The sequence below is a fragment of the Petaurus breviceps genome, unplaced genomic scaffold (genome assembly GCF_028583685.1).
Source record: "Petaurus breviceps papuanus isolate PSGF00001 unplaced genomic scaffold, PetGlider_PUasm1.0 79, whole genome shotgun sequence".
NCBI classification, from domain to species: domain Eukaryota; kingdom Metazoa; phylum Chordata; class Mammalia; order Diprotodontia; family Petauridae; genus Petaurus; species Petaurus breviceps.
Window position 1 is genome coordinate 14,748,171 of NW_027186523.1, and position 23,105 is coordinate 14,771,275.

The window sequence follows — 23,105 nt, forward strand, 5'->3', positions numbered from 1 at the left end:
TATCATCTTCTACATGAAGCCTTTGTTTATCCCGAAGTGTCCACCCTCCCAAACTACCTTGGACTTAACTACTTTGTATGCATTTATATTTATTCTTTCATATTTACTGTATATATTTATAGATCTATTTATTTCCCCCACTAGAACATAAGCTCCTTGAGAGTAGGAATTATTTCTGTCTTTGTCTGGCCAACACGGTGACTAGCCATTGGGAATTTAATAAATGGTGACTGATTTTTTTAGTTATCATTTATTATCTTAGTTTCCTTTTATACCCCCAAATTAATTTCCTTTTTTCCTGACATATTCCAAACTTCCTAAAAGTTTTCAAAAATCTTTTTTTAAAAATAGTATTGGCAAGCACTTTTCCAAAAAATAAAAAACTACTAGAAAACAAGAAAAGTTTAGAAAAGTTTTAATTTTTAAGTATAACTGAGACAAGGTTTTTATAGATGTCTGCATATCAGTAACAATTATAGCCTCAAGACAAGAAGAATCACCAGAAAATATCTTAAAATAACAGCAAAGTAGAAGTTAAATTTTAAAAAATCAATTTCTTGATTAGGACAAGAAGCTATTATCCTAGAAACAAAATAATATTCTTTTTTTTTTTTTAAAGCAATTGGGGTTAAGTAGCTTGCTCAAGGTTACACTGCCAGTTATTTCTGGGTGTGGTGCTAAGTGTCTGAGCCCGGATTCGATCCCCCAGGTCATCCCAACACTGGGGCCAGTGCTCTTACTCGCTGTGCTACCTGGCCGTCCCACAACATAATATTCTAAAGCATAAAAATATATCCTCAATTTTTAGTACTATTGTAAATGTTCTTCATGTTCACCAGAAGACACATGGTACAGCAGAAAGAACAATGAATGAATGGACTAGGAGTTAAGAGACCAGCTAAAGTGTTTTAGTTCTAACTTTACCCCTACTAGTTTAAGTCAGCTTAAACTTAGCAGGCCAATCTCCTCATTGGTATAGCTAAAGGATTTGGGCCAGAAAGTCTTTAAAAGCCATTTAACATTTGAACTTCTATAGACTCTTAATACAAATCATAAAAGAAACAAAGGATTTAGTCCTAGATCTCACCAATCTTAGTTTGAATAGACTTCAAACTACACCCTTTATCTCATGCTCTCAATTTAAATAATGGATACAATATCAACTGCAAAGAATTTACATTTCTGCTGCATGGGCTATGAATGCAATAATCCCAAATGCTCTATGAAATCACATGCTACTCTGCTCATTGTGTCAATTTAAAGAAAATCATAAAAAACACTGAATTGACCCAAAGATAAACATTATACTGTCACAGAGAAGGAAGAAGGACCTCTAGCAATGAATAATATCACTAAGATTTACCTTCTCAGTAGTAACCTTGGAGAGGTCCTTGTAAAGGAGCTTACGGATGTATTCCTGCAGAGGAGGACGCTTCTTCTTCACAGTTTTTTCTGCTGGAGGGGGGTTGCAGTAATAATATGCATTCTCAACCATTGTGACATATCTTGCATCAAGATGCATTGCTTGTTTCTTTCTCATCATTTGTTCCTTTAAAAACAAAGTCCAACTTAATCTCAAAATCTTTCACTCCAACATTTTATAGAAACAGATCATATGATCTCCGAATGGGAACCAGAAATCATCCAATTCATAACTGAACCCATAACTGAACAAGAACTTCCTCTGTAGTCACCTAGACTCTGCTTAAAGACCTCAAGTGATTAGGAATTCAAAACCTTCTGTTTAGAAGCCTATTCTAATTTTCTACATACCTTTCTGAGTATTAAGGGGATCCTTATAGAGAACTGACAGTTTTTTTTAAAGAATTCACTTCCCTGCAACTATTCTGCCTTCTAATGTCAAGAAAAATAACTGTATCCTTTCAAATGACAGTTCTTCAAATACCTGAAGTCAGCTATCATCTTCTACCCATTCCCAATGTTCTTTTCTCCAGGCCAAACAATCCCAATTCCTTCCACAGACCTTCATGTGGCATAATGCTTATTCCTTTTGCCTTTATCTTGGATAAGGACATGTGGATATCTGTGTCCTCCATCTGTGTGACATTCCTAAAATATGGGACCTAGAAACGAATGCAGTCTCAACAGGGCAGCACTCCCTAGAACTACCATATATCAATGCATAATCATCGCAGATTTCATGACAACCTTTTCTGGCAAAAAAGGAGGTGGGGTGCAACAATTATGTGAAGCTTTTTAAAAAAATTTATGCTGGTATTACTTGTCTTCGTTTTTGTCAGTCTTGCACCAACTTTTTTACTTACTGAAAACTGTCTTTCCATGGCTCTGTTTCACGCTGTTCAGAGAACACAATCACTTTCAGCTTGAATTCCATAGAATAGATTTTATATTTACCCATAATAAGAAAGAAATGCTTCACCTGTTAATGTATTGCTGGAGATGAACTGTACAGTGTAGCCAGTGAGGGAAGATGCAAGTCTTACCATATCACATGACTTACTCATGACAGTTTTGCCTGTCTTCCTTCTCCCCTTGCACCTACAGCTCTTTCAGTGGGTTGAGTGACAATACTGTTAGTACTACAGCACTCTAAACAAACCACACAAGACAGCTTTCAGAAATATACTGACAATGCATGTGTTAGAATTCTAGACTCACTGCTCACGATGCACCTGCACAAGATAAATGTGTATCCATGTGCCACTGGTGACTACACTGCTGCTCTTCTTACCTTTTAAGTGGTGTGATGAAAAGAATTATGCGGTGCAACAATCATGTGATGAAAGGTTACAAACCAATTGTGGACTGGAAAAAACCATGGTGTGATGATTATGCAGTATCACCTCTATCATTCTATAGATTTATATTAATGCCATTCAGTATCACATTAGGTCTTTTATTTCCATATCATAACACTGATTTATAAATATCACAGGCCACTAAAACTCCATGTCTTTATCATAAGAGTTTGTATCATAAGGACTTATTCTTTACTTTTTTTTTTCTTTTTGGAGGGATGAAGGTAGGGCAATCAGGGTTAAGTGACTTGCCCAAGGTCACATGGCTAGTGTTTTTTTTTTTTTTGTATGTTAAGTATCTGAGGCCAGATTTGAACTCAGGTCCTCCTGATTCCAGGGCTGGTACTCTATTCACTACACCACCCAGCTGCGCCTATTGTTTTACTTCTGCAGTTCAATCTTTAAAGGTAGTACTTTATATTAATCCTGATTAAGTCCACTGTTCTAATCTGCTGATTATCTTTTTTTGCAGGATCACAAATGCTCTAAAGTAAATAACCCATTCTTCAACATTGTACTAATAGAAAAAAAGAACTTAAGTTGTGTCCCAATATAACATGTCTTTTATGAAATCAGGTTAATGTCCTGGTGATTAAAACTGGCAGGAGCAGTATTTTAAAATACTACCACAAAAATCTAAAATAAGAAAAACCTAATGTTCTCTAATAAAAAAAAGAGAGAGAAATGTGGCCTGAGATGGATTCAAATATTTGCATGTAAAGGTAGAAAAAACTAATTTTAATCGTACTGGATTACCTTAACTAAGACAGAGTGAAAGGTAAAATACTTTCCAATCGCAAAGGCAAGCATTTCTCAAATAGAAATAAGGATAAAGTATAGCCATTTCTTGGTCCAAGGAATGGCTATGCTTAATAATAAAAGAACAAGATATCTTGGACTAACCCTGGTAATTATTTTGACTTTTTAAAAACAAAGACTTTTCCTCTTACCAAAAGAACACTGGTTCTCAGGTGAGACTCAGGAGATCTGAAAAGAAACCTTCCACAAGTTTCCAACAGGGTACATGCCATTTCAATATGGTGATGGGAAAAGTCTGACAGAAGCATCTGTGAAAATACATCCATATTTTTAACCTTTTCCAATAAATTGAGTAACTTTAGAATTCTATACATTCTTTAAAAAAAAAAGACCTATTTCAGTGTTTAAGAAATTTCAAAATTTGACTTTTTGTCTTTAAACTTAAAAATTTAACCTTTCTTAGATATCTCCTTGAATAATTCTAATTCTTAAATGGAACAGATAAAAGAAATGTTTCCTTTTTAATGTGTTATAATGAAATATTATCATCCATTGCTATTTTTATTCTAAGATCATGCATAAATGAACATCAGTACCTTATAATATTATTACTAACTTACATTTACATAGCACTTTAAGGTTTTTATTTCCATATAAATCCATTAAATCAAAAGAAATGATCACAACACTAACCTTTAAACAATGTAGTGTATCATTTTTAGTGAACATTTTAAATTTTGTTAGCTCTCCAATAAACCGAACAGTTTTGTTCTTCGTTTCAATATTGATCTGGTCCTTTTTTCGTACCTAATGAGAAAAATGAAAAAGACATGTGTAGGTATATAACAGTTTGAAATATGTTAATTTCTTCTGATGGAAAAAAAAATATCACTAACTGTTGTGCTTACTGCAGTTTAAAAAAAAAGTTACAAATTCATATTTTCCAGCTTATATTGCATATAGCTGATTTGTACAGCTATTTGTTGCATGTTGTTTCCCTCTTTAGACAGTGAGTTCTTGACAGAAAAGATTATCTTTTGCCTTTCTTTGAATCTACAGGCCTAGCACAGTGCCTGCTACATAATGAGTGCAAATCCCCACTCTCAAGCAGCTTACATTCTATCAGGACAAACAAGGTAATTAAGGAGAGGAAGGGACAGTAAAGAATCAGGAGCAGTTTTGTGTAGAACATGGCACTTTAAATTAAAGTGACAGATTCTGAAGCAAAGGTAAGGAGCACATGCATTCCAAGAATAAGGAATAGTCATGAAAGCATAAAGGCATGGAGATAGAAGCCTGAAGACTAGGCATGTAGAACTGAGAGAAGACCAATTTGTCCTGGTCACAGAGTGAGGGTAAATAATGTACAAATGAGTCTAACAAAGCAGAATGGGGCCAGACTGTGAACAGCTCTAAATGCCAAGAGTTAACTTTTTATCCTAGAAAGTAAAAGAAGTCTCTAGTGAGGAAGACAGTGACATGGTCCGTTGAGTAGGGCAGTGACATGGTCAGACCTATTTTTGACAAAACTGTTAAAGATGAATTGGAGTAGAAAGAGATCTGAATCAGGAAGAACAATTATGTGGCCAACTGCAACAGAAGAGCTGAGAAGCAGTAAGGGTCTGAAAGAGAGGCCAGAAGGTGATACAGATAAAGCATTGTATATGGAGTTGGGAAAACCTAAATTCAAATTCAAATTACTAGATGTGTGACCATGGGCAAATCAGTTAACCACTATCTGCCTCACTTTCCTCAACTGTAAAATAAGGATAATGGTGTGCCCCTGTCTCAGAGGGTTCTTGCAAGTCTCAAATGAAATATTTATAAAACTGGAACAATGCCTGACACATAGTAGGTACTTAAACATTTATTCTCCTCTCTTCTTCAACCCCCACCCCCAACTTAGGTGGCAGCTGTGTAAGCAGAGAAAAGGGGGTTAGACATAAGATACTTTGGAGGAAGAAATAGCAAGATCTGGTAACTTGTTTGATATTTAACAGGAAAGGCAACTAAGGACTCAAATATAACTAGGTTATATGAAAAAGATACACTGTAACAAAAACTTTATAAAGACACAAATCAAGGGATCATAGTAGTAGCATTAAACTACATTTTTTAACAATGAAGTTCACTCCTATGAAAGTTTATGTAAATGTTTTCCTATGTAAAAAAAATAAATAAATCAGCCTGTCATTTGCCATTACTCAAACCCTGTCCAAACAAAAATTCTGTTAAATATTTATTCACAAATCCTGCTTCAAACACATAAGAAATGTCTGACATGATAAAATGTTTACCACAATAGAGGAATCTGAATAGTCCTTTATAGAGAACTTAAAAGAATTTAGCCTTTTTAAGAAAAAGTAATCTTACATCTAATTGTGTTGATTAAATGCTTGAGGAATTTGTTTTTCTAGGGTCTGTTATTATCCTGTTCCTATGTCTAATGATTGTTCACTTCATCCCTCTTTATCTGGTCACTATTTTCACTTCTCTCACTATCACCAGGTAGTTTCACCAGGCAGTCACCCTTGTCAGAGATGCATAATTACTGAATCTCAGGGTTTGAAGTTGGAAATGAAAATTAGAAATTTTCTGATACAAGTCCATCATATTATAGATGAGAAAACTGAAGTCCAGTAAGTTTAAATGGTTTGTCCAAGGTCACAAAGGCATTAGAAGGGATGAAAACCAGGTGTTCTTTCTCTTTCTCCTGCAATGGTTCCATCAATTAGCACAGAATTTCATCTGAGAGCACGAAGGAGAGCAAAGAAGAGAGTTCCCAGAAACCACCACAGTATCAGCTCCTGGTTTCCTACTAGTGTATTCAGATATGACTGTTACACTTAGAAACCTTCCCTATAAAAAGAACTGGAAATTTTAAAAGAGAAATATCTTAAATATATGGTAAAAGCATAAATGGAAAATGAGATGGTGACAGACTCATTATAGAGTTTGTGGGTCTATGGAGTTTCTTACGCCTTCAAAAACTGGGTACTGGGATTACTAGGACTCCAATACCTAAGCAACATGTTGACATAAACATATAATGGAGTCAGAGTGAATTCTAGGGATTAAATAATAATAATAACGTCAATGATGATGATTATGATAATGGATTCTGTCTTCAACCAGAAGAGAAACTTGGCAGCCCAAGACCTTGGAGTTGGCAGAGAATTCACTAACTGCCATAACTTCAGAAGATCCCTCCATTATTTCACACACATTAATTTAAGAATTTCTCATTTTCTGAGTTGTCAAGCAAATTTGTACAATCTGAAAGATAACACTATCTCAAAAAGATCATTAGGTATTTTTAAACTAAGCCTGTAGACATTAAGAAATAAGTAGTAAAAATACATACATGAAATCTGAAATCTCCCTTCAGCATCGAACAAAGATCCTCTGCAACATCTGACATGCAAGGATGTAATGTAGCAACCAATCTTGCATAAAATGGTAATAAATCCAATCTGCAAAAAATATATATAGCATGCAATAAAGGAAAGTATATATCAGAGTTCATTCCTTTAAATATAAATTTACATATATGTTTCACATAATTATGAATGTAAAAAAGCATATATTGACCACATATTAGGAGATACCACAATAAAATACAACAAAAGCAATTAATTTATAGAAATTTTTAAAAAGTTAATCCTCTAATGCTTTATGGTATATATTTACAACTTTATTGAAGACATCTGTTCAAAATTATTAATGATCTTAATGTAAAAATATATAAAACCTTGTAACAGTCTAAACCAGGGATGGGGAACCTGCAGCCTCAAGGTCACATGTGGCTCTCTTCATTCTCAAGTGCAGCCCTTTAACTGAATACAAACTTCATGGAACAAATCCCCTTAATAAAAGGATTTTTTCTGTAAAATCTGGACTCAGTCAAAAGGCTGTATCCAAGAACCTAGAAGGCCACATGTGTCCTTGAGGCTACTGGCTCCCCACCCCGGTCTAAACATTTGTCATATAATTACCAAATGACAATACAGCCGCCACCAGTTCAGAGATAATCAAGCACTGCAGTATAGACTAGAAAGTTTATTAATAACAACACTTAGAGTTATCTAAGTTATTTATCTAGAAAGCTCAATTATCTGGAACATGACTGAAAAATAGAAAGAAACAAAAGATCTCTGAGGCATATGTTTTCAAACACAACCAATGCACTGATTTGTTTTGCCTGACTGTACTTACTAATGACAAGGGGGATTATACTGGGGTGATTGAGGGAAGTGAAAGGTCTATCATCGGAAGAGGATAATAATATTAAAAAATAAAAACGTTTCCCTTCTTCCCTCCCCAAAAAGGCATCTGAGCAGACAAAATGTATATGCATTCACTAAAGCTTATTTACTAATTTACAGAGAAACTCTCATTTAGAGTGTATTTTTCTTGCTTTACATATAGTTCTAACAAATTTCCTAGCTGGCTGACTGGTTCACAGCAGACCAGAATAAGCATAGAGCTAAGCTGCACACTAACAGCAAGAAGTAACTGATAACAAGTAAAGAAGAATAAAAATTATAAAAAAGACAATATTTTAAAAAAGCATAACAGTTTGAAGCCATTTAATGTAATAACAAAACTGTAAGCCAATTACTGAAAATTACAGTAAATTATGTTCATAGTGCAAACTCTGAGTCATCAAAATGTTTACTTTTATCTACTCTCTCTCAACTCCATTCTCTTTAGTCAATCCTGACTACTTGTACTCTCTGTTCTCCTCTGACTTCTCTGCACTTTTGTTCCTGATTTGGTTCAATGTCCTCTTTACTTTGGATGTCCTACCTATTGTTACTGCTCTCTCCTAGCTGCTACAGACCCAGCTCAAACACAACTTATTCCAAGAAGACTTTTTGAAGGCATCCAGCACTGTGACTCTCTGACAACACAGTTAAGTGCTTTCATCTTTGGAGAAAGGCTTGGAGAGCTCTCCAGGTTTGGCATTTGAGTTTAGTTCACTCTCTTCAAGGGGCTGTCATGCATTATATACCTCCCACACAGCTGATTCTGAAAGCCAGCATAATGCAGTGATAAGAAGGCTGGTATTAAAAATAAGGAGAGACCTAGATTCGAACCTGTTGCTGTACAGTCGTTTTTCAGTTATTTCTGGCTCTTTGTGACCATTGAGGGGTTTTCGTAGCAAAGATACTGGAGTGATTTGCCATTTCCTTCTCCAGCTCATTTTATAGATTAAGAAACTGAAGCAAACAGGGTTAAGTGATTTGCCTAGGGTCAGCTAGAAAGTGTCTAAGACCAAATATGAACTCAGGAAGATGAGTCTTTCTGACTCCAGTTCCAGTCCCAAATATATACAAAATAAATGAAAGGAGGTTATTAAGGCAGGGTATATGTACAGAGGTTTAAAATGTTAAAATAATGGTGAATGAAGTACAGTGAAATGGGTGCTGGATTTGGAGTAAGGGGCACAGGGTTCAAAACCCAGTCCTGACATTTAATAGCTCTGTAACCTTGAGCAAGCTCATTAATCTGTCTGGGCCTCAGGTTTCTCATTTGTAAAATGAGGAGCATGAAATTAAACAGCTTCTAAGATCTCGCTCTCAGCTACATATCAACTAGCCTAAGATCACCATCCTTCTGTTAGAACACAATATTTCTGGTAAATTCACCAAGTTGTCTCCAAGCAAGTAGTTCCTGTCTAAATCTGAAATTCAGGACCATTTTCACTCAGGAAAAGAAAGTGAGAGAGACAGAGAGAGAGAAAAAGGAGATAGGGAAGGAATAAGGAAGGAAGGAGCACTCCGTAAAAAAAATTAATACTATGTTAATGTACATTTAACGCATTCAGGATCTATACAAATTTCATGCCTATTTTAGCTATGTTTTACACTGTAAGTTTATAGAAAGAAGAAATCTTGTTTGACTCCAATTCATACATAACACGAATTATTATAAATTTATTGTTATTACAAATATAATATAATTAATATAATCTCATGATTTCTTATTCTAAGGAAATCTTTATGATAAACCAGAAATCCGAAGAGGTAAACTCAAAACAACTTTAATAGATTAATGTCAGAATCTTATAGGACAAAGTAACTGGATATTTTATTAGCAAGACATCACTGTCAAATTACTGGAGACTTTCAGTTATTCCAGTTAACCTCCTAATGGATTTTTCCTTAGTTAATTAATAACGAAGCATGTATTTATATTTTCAAGGTCTGAAGGAGTATATGTTCAAAATAAACTAGTTGTAGTTAATGATTATCAAGTTAGTAAACATATACTTATTAACTACAAAAAACACATCAAGCAACAGATTTTAAGATGTTAATAGTTAAGAGTTTAGGAGTTTATAAGAAGAAAAGGGGACATATATTTACAGTTATCTTCCACTCAATCATCTCCCTAAAAGTATGTCAAGTTTCTTTTGGATATGAGATATCTGACTACAGAAAGCTACTAATTTTATCTCCGTTCAAAATATCAAACAAAAATTAAATGTTTGAAGTACTTTGTAATAGTTCAATTAAAGAATACAAAGGAGTTTCCTTCAAGGAAAACAAGCAAAGATGATGCTAAATAAATGAAATATAATAAAGAAAAGGCTGCAATCAATAAATATGAAATTGGCATTCACAAGGCTCTCTTGGTTAACTTTTCATAGAAATGTAAACATTCCTAAAGCACTAGCACCATCAAGTGGCAAGTATCTAGTATAAAATGTCACTTTGGGTATTACTATCAGATGTCCAGGGTTTTTATTGTTGTTTTAAAACTAAGTATTGCTAGGTGTTGCAATGGACAGAGCATTGGGCCTGGAATCAGGAAGACCTGAGCTTAAATGCAGCCTCGGATACTTACCAGCTGTGTGACCCTGGGCAAGCCACTTAACCCTGTTTGCCTCAATTTCCTAATCTATAAAATGAGGTGGAAAGGAAATGGCAAACCATTCCAGCATCTTTGCCAAGAAAAGCCCAAATGAGTTCACAAAGAGTAAAACATGACTAAAATGACTGAACAAAGACAACTTTAATATTTCCAAAATACAGATATTCAAGTAGAATAATTTGCCAACTTGAAAATGCAGAGGACTCCCCTGGAATTTGGCAGGTAAAGTTGTTCAAGTACAAAGAAAGGAAACTTTTGGTTCTACTTTTGAAGGGGACATGATATATACTGGAAAAACTCTTGATACACAGCTGCTAAACTTGAATCTCCTGGCTATAAAGTAACCAAAAACAAATAACAGGCAAAGCCAGATTTGAAACAAAGTTATTTCCCAATTCTGTCATTGTCTGACTTCACAAGGTATAAATTTGTTGTTTAAATGTCTGTAAAATAATTTTTTTTAATCTAAACAAATTTGTTTTTTTTTATTTTTATATATTTTATTAAATATTTTCCAATTACATATAAAAATATTTTTCAACTAAAAAAAAAAACAACTTAAATTTCAAATTCTCTCCCTCACTCCCTGAGAATGTAAAAAATTGGACACTGATGACACATGTGAAGCCAGGCAAAACTTTTCCACATATGTAATGTTGCTAAAAAAAAAAAAAAAGTAAGAAAAATAAAGTTTTAAAAGTATGCTTTAATCTGTATTCAGAGTTCATCAATTCTTTTTGAGTCCTTTGTAAGAGTTTTAGCTCACTGTCTTGAACAGGGTAGTTAAATCTTTTGCAGCTGATCATTCTTTCAATATTGTTGTTACAATGTACAATGTTCTGGTTCTGCTCATTTCACTTTACATCAATTCATATAAGTCTTCCCAGGTTTTTCTGAAACCATCTCTCATCACATACAACGTATTCCATCACAATCATATATCAACCTGTTCAGTCATTCCCCAACTGAAGCGCATCCCCTTGATTTCCAATTCTTTGCCACCACAGAAAGAGCTGCTATAAATATTTTTTGTTCAAATAGGTCCTTTTCCCTTAAAAAAAAAAAAAACCAAACCGCTTTAGGATATAGACCTTGTAGTACTATTGCTCAGTCAATGGATAATTTAAGCACAGTTTTATAGCTCCTTGGCCATACTTTTAAATTGTTCTCCAGGATAGTTGGATTAGTTCACAACTTCACAAAGAATGCATTAGCATCTCAATTTTTCCACATCCCTCCAGCATTCATTTTCCTTTTCTGCCATGTTAGCTGAACTGAGGTAGTGTCTCAGAGTGGTTTTAATTTGCATTTCTCTAATCTGTAGTGATTTGGAGTATTTTTCTGGTAACTACAGATAGCTTTGATTTCTTCTAAAAACTGCCTGTTTATATCCTTTGAACATTTATCAATTGGGGAATGACATTTTTTTAAATTTAGCTCATTCCCTATATATTTGAGAAATTAGGCCTTGTATCAGCAAAATCTGTGTAAAAATTTTCCCCCAGATTCCTGTTCTCCTCCTAATTTTAACTTATAAATTTTGTTTTTGCAATTTCATGTAATCAAAATGACCCATTTTACTTCCTGTGAGCCTTTCTATCTTGTATGGTCATAAACTCTCCCTTATCCATAGAGCTGACAGGTACATTTTCCTCATGCTTCCCTAATTTACTTATGACATCACCCTTTATGTCTAAATCATATATCCATTTTTACCTTATTGTGGTATATGAAGTGAGATCATGGTCCATGCTTACTTTCTGGCTACCTAATTTCCAGTTTTCAGAAAAATGTTTATCAAATGGCCAAGTTCTTGCCTCAAAAGCTTGATCTTTGGGTTTATCAAACACTACTGTGGTCATTTACTATAGTGTACTGTTTACCTAATCTACTCCACAGATCCATTCTATTTCTAAGCCAGTACAGTTGTCCCTTCAACAACAGGGAGGTCAGGGATGCCATGGCCCCATGATTTGGAAAATCTGAGTAAAATTTTTGGCCCTCCCATTGTGCCAGGGAAGTTAATTTTTTTTCCTTTTTCTTTTATGGGGTGTTTGTAACACCTTACTGTAAAATTTGGGTTGATATTATACAACAGCATGTCTATGTGTGAGATGCATTTCTGAGTTTCTAAACTTTTTGTGTGGTGTGAGGCTACTGCAAAACTCCACAAAAATTCCCATTTAATTTCTTATGCCAGTCCACGATCTATCAAAACCATGATAGGGTTGTATTGTTTTAATGATTACTATTTTATAATGTAGTTTGAAATTTGGTACTGCTAGCCCAACTTCATTCATTTTTTAATTGATTCCCTTGATGTTCTTTTTTTTCCTTCAAAATGAATTTCGTTATATATTTTCTAGCTCTATAAAATAATTCTTTGGTCACTGGATAAGTATGGCATTAAATAAGTAAAATAACTTAGGAAGAATTCTCATTTTTGTTATATTGGCTTGGCCTACCCATAAGCAATGAATATTTGCTTAGAACTGTCTGTGTGAAAAGTATTTTGTACTTATGTTCACAGAGTCCTTGGCTTTGTCTTGGCAAGCAGAGTTCTAAGTATTTTATATTGTCTGCAGTTATTTTAAATGGAATTTCTCTATCTCTTCCTATTGGATTTTGTTGATAGCATATAGAAATGCAAGTGATTTATATGGGTTTATTTTATAGTCTACAACTCTGGTATGGCTGGTAATTGTTTCAACTAATTTTTAGATGGTTTTCTAGAACTCTCTAAGAATACCATCATATCGTCTGCAAAGGGTGACAGCTTTTGTTTCCTTGCTGCCTATTTTTATTCCTTCAATTTATCTTGTTGCTGCTGCTGCTTTAGCTAGCATTTCTAGTATAATACTGAATAGTAGTGATAATGGACATTCATCCCTAATCATGTTGGGAAGGCTTCAAGGTTTTCACTGTTAACAGATAATGCTGGCTTTTGGTTTTAGATAGACCTCATTCGTTCCTATGCTTTGTAGTGTTTTTAATAGGAAGGGGTATTGTATATATCAAAGACTTTTTCTGAATCTAAAGATATAATAATGATTTTTGGTTTTGTAATTGTGGTCAATCATATTGATAGGTTTTCCTAATATTGAACTAGCTATGCAATCCTGGTATAAATCTCACCAGACCATAATGTATAATCTTTTTGACACATTGCTGCAAGTACCATGCTAGCATTTTACTTAAAATTTTTACATCAATATTCATTAGGGAAAGTGGTCTATAGTTTTCTTTCTTTGTTTTTACTCTCTCTGGTTCAGATATTAAAACCAAAGAGCGCCAGTCTAGAGCTGGGAAAACTCATTTTCGTGAGCTCAAATCTGGCCTCAGATACTTTCCAGAAAGGCAAAAACATGGTCCCTGCCCTCAAGGAGTTCACATTTTAATGAAGGTAATGACAGGTCAAAATTTACACATGCAAGATATTTATAAAAATAGAAGGTAATCTCAAAGGGAAGGCAGGTAAATGGTGCAGTGAATAGATTGCTGGGTCTGGAGTCTGAAAGACCTGAATTCAAATCTGGCTTCAGATACTTACTAGCTGTGTGACCATGGGAAAGTCACTTAATAACTATTTGCTTCAGTTTTCTCATCTATAAAATGAGCTGGGGAAGGAAATGGCAAACCACTCCCGTATCTTTGCCAAGAAAACCCCAAATGGAGTCAAGAAGAGTGGGACAAAACTGAAAAACAACATTCATTAAGAAAACTGGTCTATAGTTTTCTTTCTGTTTTTACTCTCACTGGTTTAGGGATCAAAATCATATCTGTGTCATAAAAGATATTTGGTAAGATTCCTTCTTTACCTATTTTTAGTGTTCCTTAAATATTTGGTTGAATTTACTTGTAAATTCTTCTGACCCTGGTAATTTTTTCTTATGGAGCTCATTTATGGCTTATTGAATTCCTCTGATAATATTATTTGAGTATTCTAAGTTAGTATTAGTTGAGTATTCTATTTCCTCCTCTGTGAATCTGGCCAGTATAGGTTTTTGTAAATATTCATGCATTTCACTAAGTTTTACTGGAATATAATTGGGCAAAATAACTTCTAATAATTGCTTTAATTTTATCTTCCTTGGCAGTACAAGAACCCTTTTCATTTCTGATACTGTTAATATGATCTTCCTTTTTTAAAATCAAATTAACCTAAAGTTCATCTATTTTCTTGGGTTTTTTCCTCCCTCCCATAAAATCAGCTACTAGTTCTGTTTATTAATTTAATGGTTTTGTTTTTTTAATTTTCAATTTTGTTAAGCTCTCCTTTGATTTTCAGAATTTTCATTTTAGTGTTTAATTGGAGATTTGTCCTTTTTCTAGTTTTTTTTTCAGATGCATCGCCAATTCACTGAACTGCTCTTTCTCTTTTTTTACTGATATAGGTATTTAAAGATATAAATTTTCCCCTAAGTACTGCTGTGGCTGCATCCCATAAACTTGTGGATATTGTCTCATTGTCATTCTCTTTTAATGAAATTGTTTTTATGATTTATTCTTTAACCTACTCATTCTTTAGGATTAGGTTATTGTCTCCAATTTTTCATCTCTACTTCCACAGTCCTTTATTGAATGTAATTTTTATAGCATTATGGTCTCAAAAAGATGCATTTCATATTTTTGCTTTTCTGCCTTTGGTTGTGAGATTTTTATGCCATAATACATGTTCAATTTTTTGTGAAGGTGCCATGTACAGCTAAAAATACATATATGCTTGCTATTTCCATTCAGTTTTCTTCAGAGCTCTAGCTTATCTAACTTTTCAAAGATTCTATTCTATTCCTTAACTTCTTTCTTATTTATTTTATGGATATCTTTACCTAAGTCTGAGAGGAAAAGGTTGGGGTTGTCCACTAGTATAATTTTACTGTCTATTTGCTCCTGTATTTCATTTAATTTTTCCTTTAAGAAGATGTATGCTATACCATTTGGTGCATATGTTTAGTATTGCTCATTTCATTGTCTATGATGCCTTTTAGCAAGAGGTAGTTTCCCCACTTATCCCTCATAATGAGATTAGTTTTTGCTTTTGCTTTATCTGAGATCTTCACTGCTATCCCTGCCTTTTTTACTTCAACTAAAGCATGATTCAGTTCCTTTAACTCTCAAATGTGCTTCCTACAAACACAGTGCTGGACTCTGCTTTCTCATGCATTTAGCTACCTGCTTCCCTTTTGTGGCTCAGTTCATCCCATTCACATTCAAAGTTATGAGCATTTCCCTCCCTCTGTATATCTTCTGTTTATCCTTCTCTTTTTATCTGGCCTGCTTTACTTTTGACCCTGCTTTCACTTATCTGCCCTCTTTTGTATCACTGCCCCCTTTCCGGGCACTTCTCATATTCCCTTCCCCTGGTGGGTAAGATAGATTTCTATTATCAATTGAGAATACTTACAGATAGTTCTTGCTTTACTTAAGTGGACTGTTTCACACACCTCTACATACAGCAATTTTTATGTAATGTGAACTTGCCTGCAGACATGGGGAAAAGAGGGATGGAGCAAATAAAGAGGCTATTTGCCCTTGGAGGTAGGGAGCCAGCACACAATTCAAGGACATGAAAAGGCTGGGGTCAAGGAACAAAAAGCAACACATGGAGGCTAGGGCCAAGCATGTGGGAGCCTGGCTGGAACCAAGAGGAAGAATACGCAGGGGGTAGACATAAACAAGAGAAGAGCCAATACACAGGACCAGATAAAGACACGCAGTAGCCAAGCATGGACAAAAGACAGACATGCCAAGCCTGCCATGCAGAGAGGGTGAAAGGGAACAAAGCTCTTCTCTCTCAGCTACAGAACACTCAAGCCCTTGGATCCAGCAATGGTGGCAGTCTCTTCTCATTTCACATGAATGTTTTTTTGGAGGGAGGAAGGGGGAAAGAGGGGAAGAAAAGCTGGAGGCTGTGGAGTACCAAGCCAAGAGGCAGGAGCAAAGAGAGATCATAATATTGTAAAGTTAATAAAGGAATTTGTTTTGGAAAGCAGATTTTTCATAATTCTTTCTGTAAAGTTGAATTTTCATAATGCTAATTTTCATAAAGCAAGAACTGTCTTTATATATTTTTCCCTCTTTGAACTAATTTAGATTGTGAGATTCAAGCACTGCCTCCCCCCACCATCATTTTCCCTTCTACTGTAAAAGCTTTTCTTTGCATGCCTCTTTTACATGTGAAAATTTCCCTATCCTTCTCCCCCTTTCTTACCCCTTCATTTATTTATTTATTTGCTTTTTGGAGGGCAATTGGGGTTAACTGACTTGCCAAAGTCACATGGCTAGTTTTTGTATTAAGTGTCTGAGGCTGGATTTGAATTCAGGTCCTCCTGACTCCAGGGCCGGTACTCTGTTCACTGCACCATCTAGCCTCACCCCCTTCATGTATTTTTTAAGATCATTTCAACTTAATCAACTCATACCCATATCCTCTGTCTTTTAACTTTTAACTGCCCTAATAATGATAAAGCTCTTGGAAGTTACATGTATCTTCTAATAAACAATTCAACAACTGAGTCCCTTAAGATTTCCCTTTCACATTTATCTTTTTATGCTTCTTTTGTAGCTTGAGTTTGAATGACAAACTTTCTATTTGGCTCTGGTCTTTTCATCAGGAATGCTTGACAATCCTCTATTTCGTTAAATATCCATTTTCCCCCCTCCAAAGGATTATACTCAGTTCTGATGGTTAGGTTGTTTTTTTGGTTATAATCCCAGCTCCTCTGCCTTCCAGAGTATCATATTCCAAGTTGTCTTCTCCTTTAACATGAGGTGATAAATCTTGTATGATCCTTACTCTGACTCTGCTGTCTTTGAATAGTTTCTTTCTGGCTGTTTCAAGTATTTTATCTTTGACTCTGGAGCTCTCAAATTTGGCCACAAAATTCCTGAGTTTTCATTTTGAGATCTTTCAGGCAGTGATCAGTGGATTCTTCCAATTTTTATTTTACTCCCTGGTTCTAGGATATCAAGGTATTTTTCCTCAACAATTTATTAAAATATGATGTCTAGACTCTTTTATCATGGTTTTCAGGTAGTCCAATAATTCTAATCTCTCCTTCATCTATTTTCTAGGGCATTTGGGTTTTTTTTCCCAATAAGATATTTTCATTTTATTCTATTTTTTTAATTCTTTTGACGTTTTATTGTTTCTTGATATTCCATGGAGTCATTAGCTTTCACTTGCCCAATTCTAATTTTTAAGGAGTTATTTTCATCAGCGTGAATTTTTGTACCTCTTTTTCTATTTAGCCAATTATTTTTAAAGTTTTTTTAAGGTATTTAAAAAGTATTTTTCATGCCTCTTTTACCTACCTCTTAATTGTCTTTTTCATGATTTTCTTCCTTTGCTCTAATTTTTTAAATTTATTTTTCCTTTACCACTCTTATATGCTCATTTTTCCATGCTATTTCTTTTGAACTTTAAAGCTGGGCTTTGTTCTTGGCTTTGGGGGGCAGAGGGGAGAGACGGAAGGACGCTGTCTTAAGCTTTAGGCTTTTTCACATTAATTTTACTAGTTCTGAGCGTCTGGAAGTTTTCAGTGCTTCCAAGAACTGTGATTTGGGGAGAGGTGTGGTCACTGCTCTTTTGATCTTCATTTTGGTCCTTACCCAAGAAGGACCCCTAATCCCTGAGGATTGTAATCAATACTGCTCCTCACGGCCTCTACTCCCATGGGACCAAAAATGAACTGGAAAGTGAGGGGATATCCATCAATTTGGAAATGGCTGAACAAGTTGAGGAATATGAATGTAATGGAATACTATTGTGCTATAATAACAGGTGGACTTCAGAAAAACTTGGAAAGGCTGAATTGATGCTGAGTGAAATGAGCAGAACCAGGAGAACAATGAAAGCAGTAACAACCACAGCATGCAATGAACTGATTTTGACAGACTTAGCCTTTCTAAGCAATGCAAGGACCAAAAACAATTCCAAAGGACTCATGATGGAAAATGCCATCCACATCAAGAGAAAGAACTATGGATTCTGAATGCAGTGTGAAGCAGACTATTTTCTTTTTGTTGTTGTTTTGTTTTGTTTTTCTATCTCACGGCTTCTCCCATTTGTTATAATTCTTCTATACAACATGACTAATGTGAAAATATGTTTAATAGGAATTTATATGTAGAGCCTATATCAGATTGGAGGCTCTCTTGGGGGGGGAGGAGGAGGCTGGGGAGAAAAATTTAAATTTATGGAAGTGAATGTTAAAAACTAAAAATAGGGGCAGCTAGGTGGCACAGTGAATACAGCACTGGCCCTGGAGTCAGGAAGACCTGAGTTCAAATCCGGCCTCAGACACAACACAAAACTAGCCGTGTGACCTTGGGCAAGTAACTTAACCCCAATTGCCCTACCTTTCCCTTCCAAAAAGCAAAAAGAAAAATCTAAAAAAAAAACTAAAATAAATTTTAAAAAAAAGAAAATTAGGGTTTCACTCACAATTATGCAAAAGGAAAAAAATTACAACCAAACAAAGAACAGAAGAGGGCAGAAGAAACAATATGGAATACATTAAGATTAAAAAACTTTCCTAAAATCAATGTGGCTAGAGTAAGGGAAAAAAACAAAGATGGGTGGGGAGGAGGAGAAATGAAAACTAATTTTTTTTTGATAGCTCTAATTGCTAAAAAAAAAAAAAAAAAAGTTTTCTCTTATATAACACCTAAATCTCTTTCTCAACTTCCAACCAGTATTCCCAGTTTAGTCTCCTTGAGCCAAGCAGAACAACTCTAATCACTATTATGTTACAATCCAACAGACATTTAAAGACATTTCATTACCCCTGTCTTCTCTTCTCCAAGTTCCTTCAACCAGTTTTCACATAGCATGATCTCAAGGTCCTTCCCCATCCTGGCTACTACAATATTCTAATTATCCTTCATCTTTTATCAATGTCCTACCTAAATGTAGTATCTGAGGGGATTAAAGATACAGACTAAGACATACATTTTCAGACACCATCAATGGGGAAATTGTTTGACTATGCATATTCATTGCAAGGGTTTTGTTTTCCTTTGTCAATGGTGAAGGGAGGGAATAAAGTAAGGATAAAGTAGCAAAAAAAAGGAGGTCATTTTCGACACAACAGAAAATCAAAAAGAATCACATATAATCAGGACATCTGAAAGTTATATGCTGAATTTATTATTGAACCAAAGTGTTGGATTTACAGGAAAAGTAAATTAAACATAAACAGAAATACATAGCCTTACATACAATTCTCTTTTTCTGTTTTACTCTATGTATGAATATGCCCATTTTATTTGGAGTTTATTAAATTCAGAACTTTTACATATAAAATTCTAAAAATAAAGAAATTGTGGCACCTATAATTAAACACAATATTCCAGGTGTGGTCTGAACTGGGAAAAGTAAAATAAGTCTTGGATATTACATGTCTCTACATGGAAAATAAGAGTGCATTAACTTTAGTAACTGCCATATCATACTGTTGATTTGTCTTGAGCTGACAACCTAGAAACTTTCCTCCTTTTCCCCTAAGCTCTCTATGTTTAGGGGTTTAACCAGGGATTCTTAACAAAGGTCCACTAACTTGTTTTCAAAAATATGTTAATAACCATATTTCAATGTAATTGGTTTCCTTTGTAATCCTACATATTTCATGCATTTAAAAACATTCAGAGAAGGAATCCATAGGTTTCACCAGATTTCAAAAGAGGTCTGTGACACAAAAATAAGGTTAATAACTCCTAGCCTAAGCAGCTATTTTGCCTATATCTCTCTGCTATGATTTTGTATTTATATTGTATTACCTGACCTTCTACTTTCTTCTTATGCCTTTTCAGAAATATAAATTTGATTGGTAAGTTCTCTAAATAGCTTTCCTTCTACCTTAGAACTGTTTTACTTTGTGATTCCATAATGCACATATTTTCTTGTATACAAGTTGTGTTCATTATTATAATGAAATAAAAGATTATCTTGAAACATCTTAAATAACTACCTATTTTGTACATAAAATATTCCCTCTCCTCCCAAATCAACAACATCCAATATTTTAACATGTGTATAGTTTTAATAATTTCAAAATTTATCTTTAAATGTCATTCATTATAGTTTTTGGTTATTGGGTTTTTAAAAAAATTCTTAGTGTGGAATGAAGAAGAGTGACTCTTCTAGTAGTAACAATAACAAGTAATACAGTATATATTTTCATCCCTACAGAAAAAACTTCTTTCATTTACACTCTTGGTTGAGTCAAAAGAGGTCCACTCTAATATGAATATCCCAAAAGTAAATGTAAGCACATGTCAAAGAAAAAAGTTATCATACTTCTTTACATTAATACACATTTTTTTTTTAAGCAATTGGGGTTAAGTAACTTGCTCAAGGTTACAAGGCCAGTTATTTTGTGTGGGTGTTAAGTATCTGAGGCCAGAACCGATCCTGGGTCTCCCAAAGCCAGGGCCAGCGCTTTTACTCACTGCGCCACCTGGCCACCCCAATACATATCTTAAGAAGAGATTTTGTTGGGGTTTGCTTTTTTGGGGGGAAAGGTGGGCGGGGGTGAGAGGGGAATCCAATAAGGAATATGACAAAACAACAGTGTCAAGAGGCGACAAAAAAATAGTATCAATTAGACAATAAATCCAAACAGAAACACTGAGCCACCAACAGTCTTCAGTTTGAAAAATGATTTGCATAGTATGTGTATTAGCGATACCTAACTATCTAAAATGTCATGAAGAATTTAGTCTAAGACCCTAGAACAGGACTGCACAACCTGTGGCCTGTGAGTTGCTTATGGCCCGCTGGCCACCCCAAATCCTTCAGTAGGCTGTAGCTTGTGTAGGCCTGCTCTAGATGGAACACGATGCAAAGAGCTTATAAATTTAACTTAACAGAAAGACTCTTTTACATCATGCTATTATCGCTCACTATTGTCCATTAAAAGCACAAAGGCAAAAATATAAGTTAAAGTTTTAATAAGTGTACATTATTGTCCATTAAATACTTTATCTTAAAATTACAGATAAATCTCAACAGAAACTTTACAAATACTTATGTAAAAACCAAATGTAGGTGAAAATTATGAATACTTAAATCAAGCAAATAACAAAAAACGTTTAGGAAGTCAAAAATGGATGCTTGAGGACTTGATAAATCCAGTATACAGGAGTAATACTTCGAGGAAAAAAGAGAATTTGGAGCATAATTAACCCTTAAAATCACTGAGGCAACAAAACTTATCATTATTCTATATTTTTAATGCCTACCTTTGTCTAGGAACTATGAAGAGTGCTCGTACTAGCTTCCTTCTATTTGCTTTTGTGTTCATATTCATGCAAAAATCCATTGCTGCCTACAGAAGAAAAAAAAAATCAAACTTTTTTCTTTTAAAACCTCATTTTAAATACAGAAAGCCAACCTGCTACAATATTTTCAATGATAAATGTTTCACAATACTAATAAAAAGTATTATAAGCACATGAAAAATAACAAGCCCTTATACAGATGGCTCTCTGCGCTGGCTAACAGGGAGGAATATAAGAACTGTAGGTGATAGAAAAAAATAAGGTATCAATAAATATCTAAATAAACCTTAAGAACAGAAAAAAAAAATAAATCCACAGATCCACAGTACTTCCAGAATATAATTCTTCACCATGCAAAGCTAAAAAAATATAATTTAGAAACTTAGTAGTCAACTAAGGTAAAAAGGGGCTTGTTGGGAATCTTAATCCCTTAATTACTGATTACCCTTGTACTAAGTGAAAAAGCAACAAGAAGATAATGTATGTTTAGCAAGTAATTATAAGAAAAATTATAACAGTATTCATTACATGAGAGTTAAGTAGTTATCAGAAATTATTTGGGAAGTTTAGAATATAGCTGGGGAAAATTTATAATGAATCACAAAAAGCACAGAGAATAAACAGTATACCTACTAAAAATAAGGGAGAAATATATTACTCAGAAACTAATCACAGAAACCCAGATTGCTGAAAGGATTCTAGACAACTGAAATTTGGTAGTTCAAGCACAATCCTGCACTGTAGTTTATATGTCATTTAATTTATGTTTCTATGTGTAACACTTCCCCAAATATATGCTATTATTTCTAATATAGCTGAAAAATATTAAAAAACTGGAAAAGGCATATGTAAAAGAGGTCTTTAATAAACTATGGACTAAGGGGCGGCCAGGTGGCATAGTGAGTAAAAGAGCCGGCCCCAGAGTCGGAAGACCTGGGTTCGGTTCTGGGCTCAGATAGTTAACATCCACACAAAATAACTGACCATGTAACCTTGAGCAAGTTACTTAACCCCCATTGCTTAGGAGCGGCCAGGTGGAGCAGTGAGTAAGAGTGCCGGCCCCAGCGTCGGGAGACCTGGGATCGGTTCCGGCCTCAGATACTCGGCACCCACACAAAAATAATAATAACTGGCAATAACTTGAGCAAGTTACTTAACCCCGATTGCTTTTAAAAAATAAATAAATAAAACAAACTATGGACTAACTTTTTAAAAGTAATTATAGCCACATATTACATTAAAATAAAATTAATATTAAATGTTTTGGGTATGTTTACAAAGCACTTTCCTTACAATAATGCATAAGGTATGTTGTTCAAAGATTGTTTACAAAGAAGACAGAAGCCCAAAAAGATTAACTTATTTGCCCAAGATCACATTTAGTTCAGTAAAGAGGAGAAATAA

At 34.5% G+C, this 23,105-nt stretch overlaps 1 protein-coding gene across 8 annotated transcripts in view; it reads right to left on the reverse strand.

The window, feature by feature from the left end:
• Nucleotides 1-23,105, reverse strand: part of UPF2 (UPF2 regulator of nonsense mediated mRNA decay) — a 200,541-nt gene that overhangs the window by 119,993 nt on the left and 57,443 nt on the right. For all 8 annotated transcript variants that reach the window (XM_069106399.1, XM_069106395.1, XM_069106396.1 and 5 more), the window contains 5 exons: nucleotides 21,663-21,748; nucleotides 6,904-7,012; nucleotides 4,233-4,346; nucleotides 3,731-3,847; nucleotides 1,364-1,549 (listed from right to left, as the gene is read on the reverse strand). In XM_069106399.1, coding sequence (XP_068962500.1) covers nucleotides 1,364-1,549; nucleotides 3,731-3,847; nucleotides 4,233-4,346; nucleotides 6,904-7,012; nucleotides 21,663-21,748 — 612 coding nt within the window. The remainder of the gene's footprint in view (nucleotides 1-1,363; nucleotides 1,550-3,730; nucleotides 3,848-4,232; nucleotides 4,347-6,903; nucleotides 7,013-21,662; nucleotides 21,749-23,105) is intronic.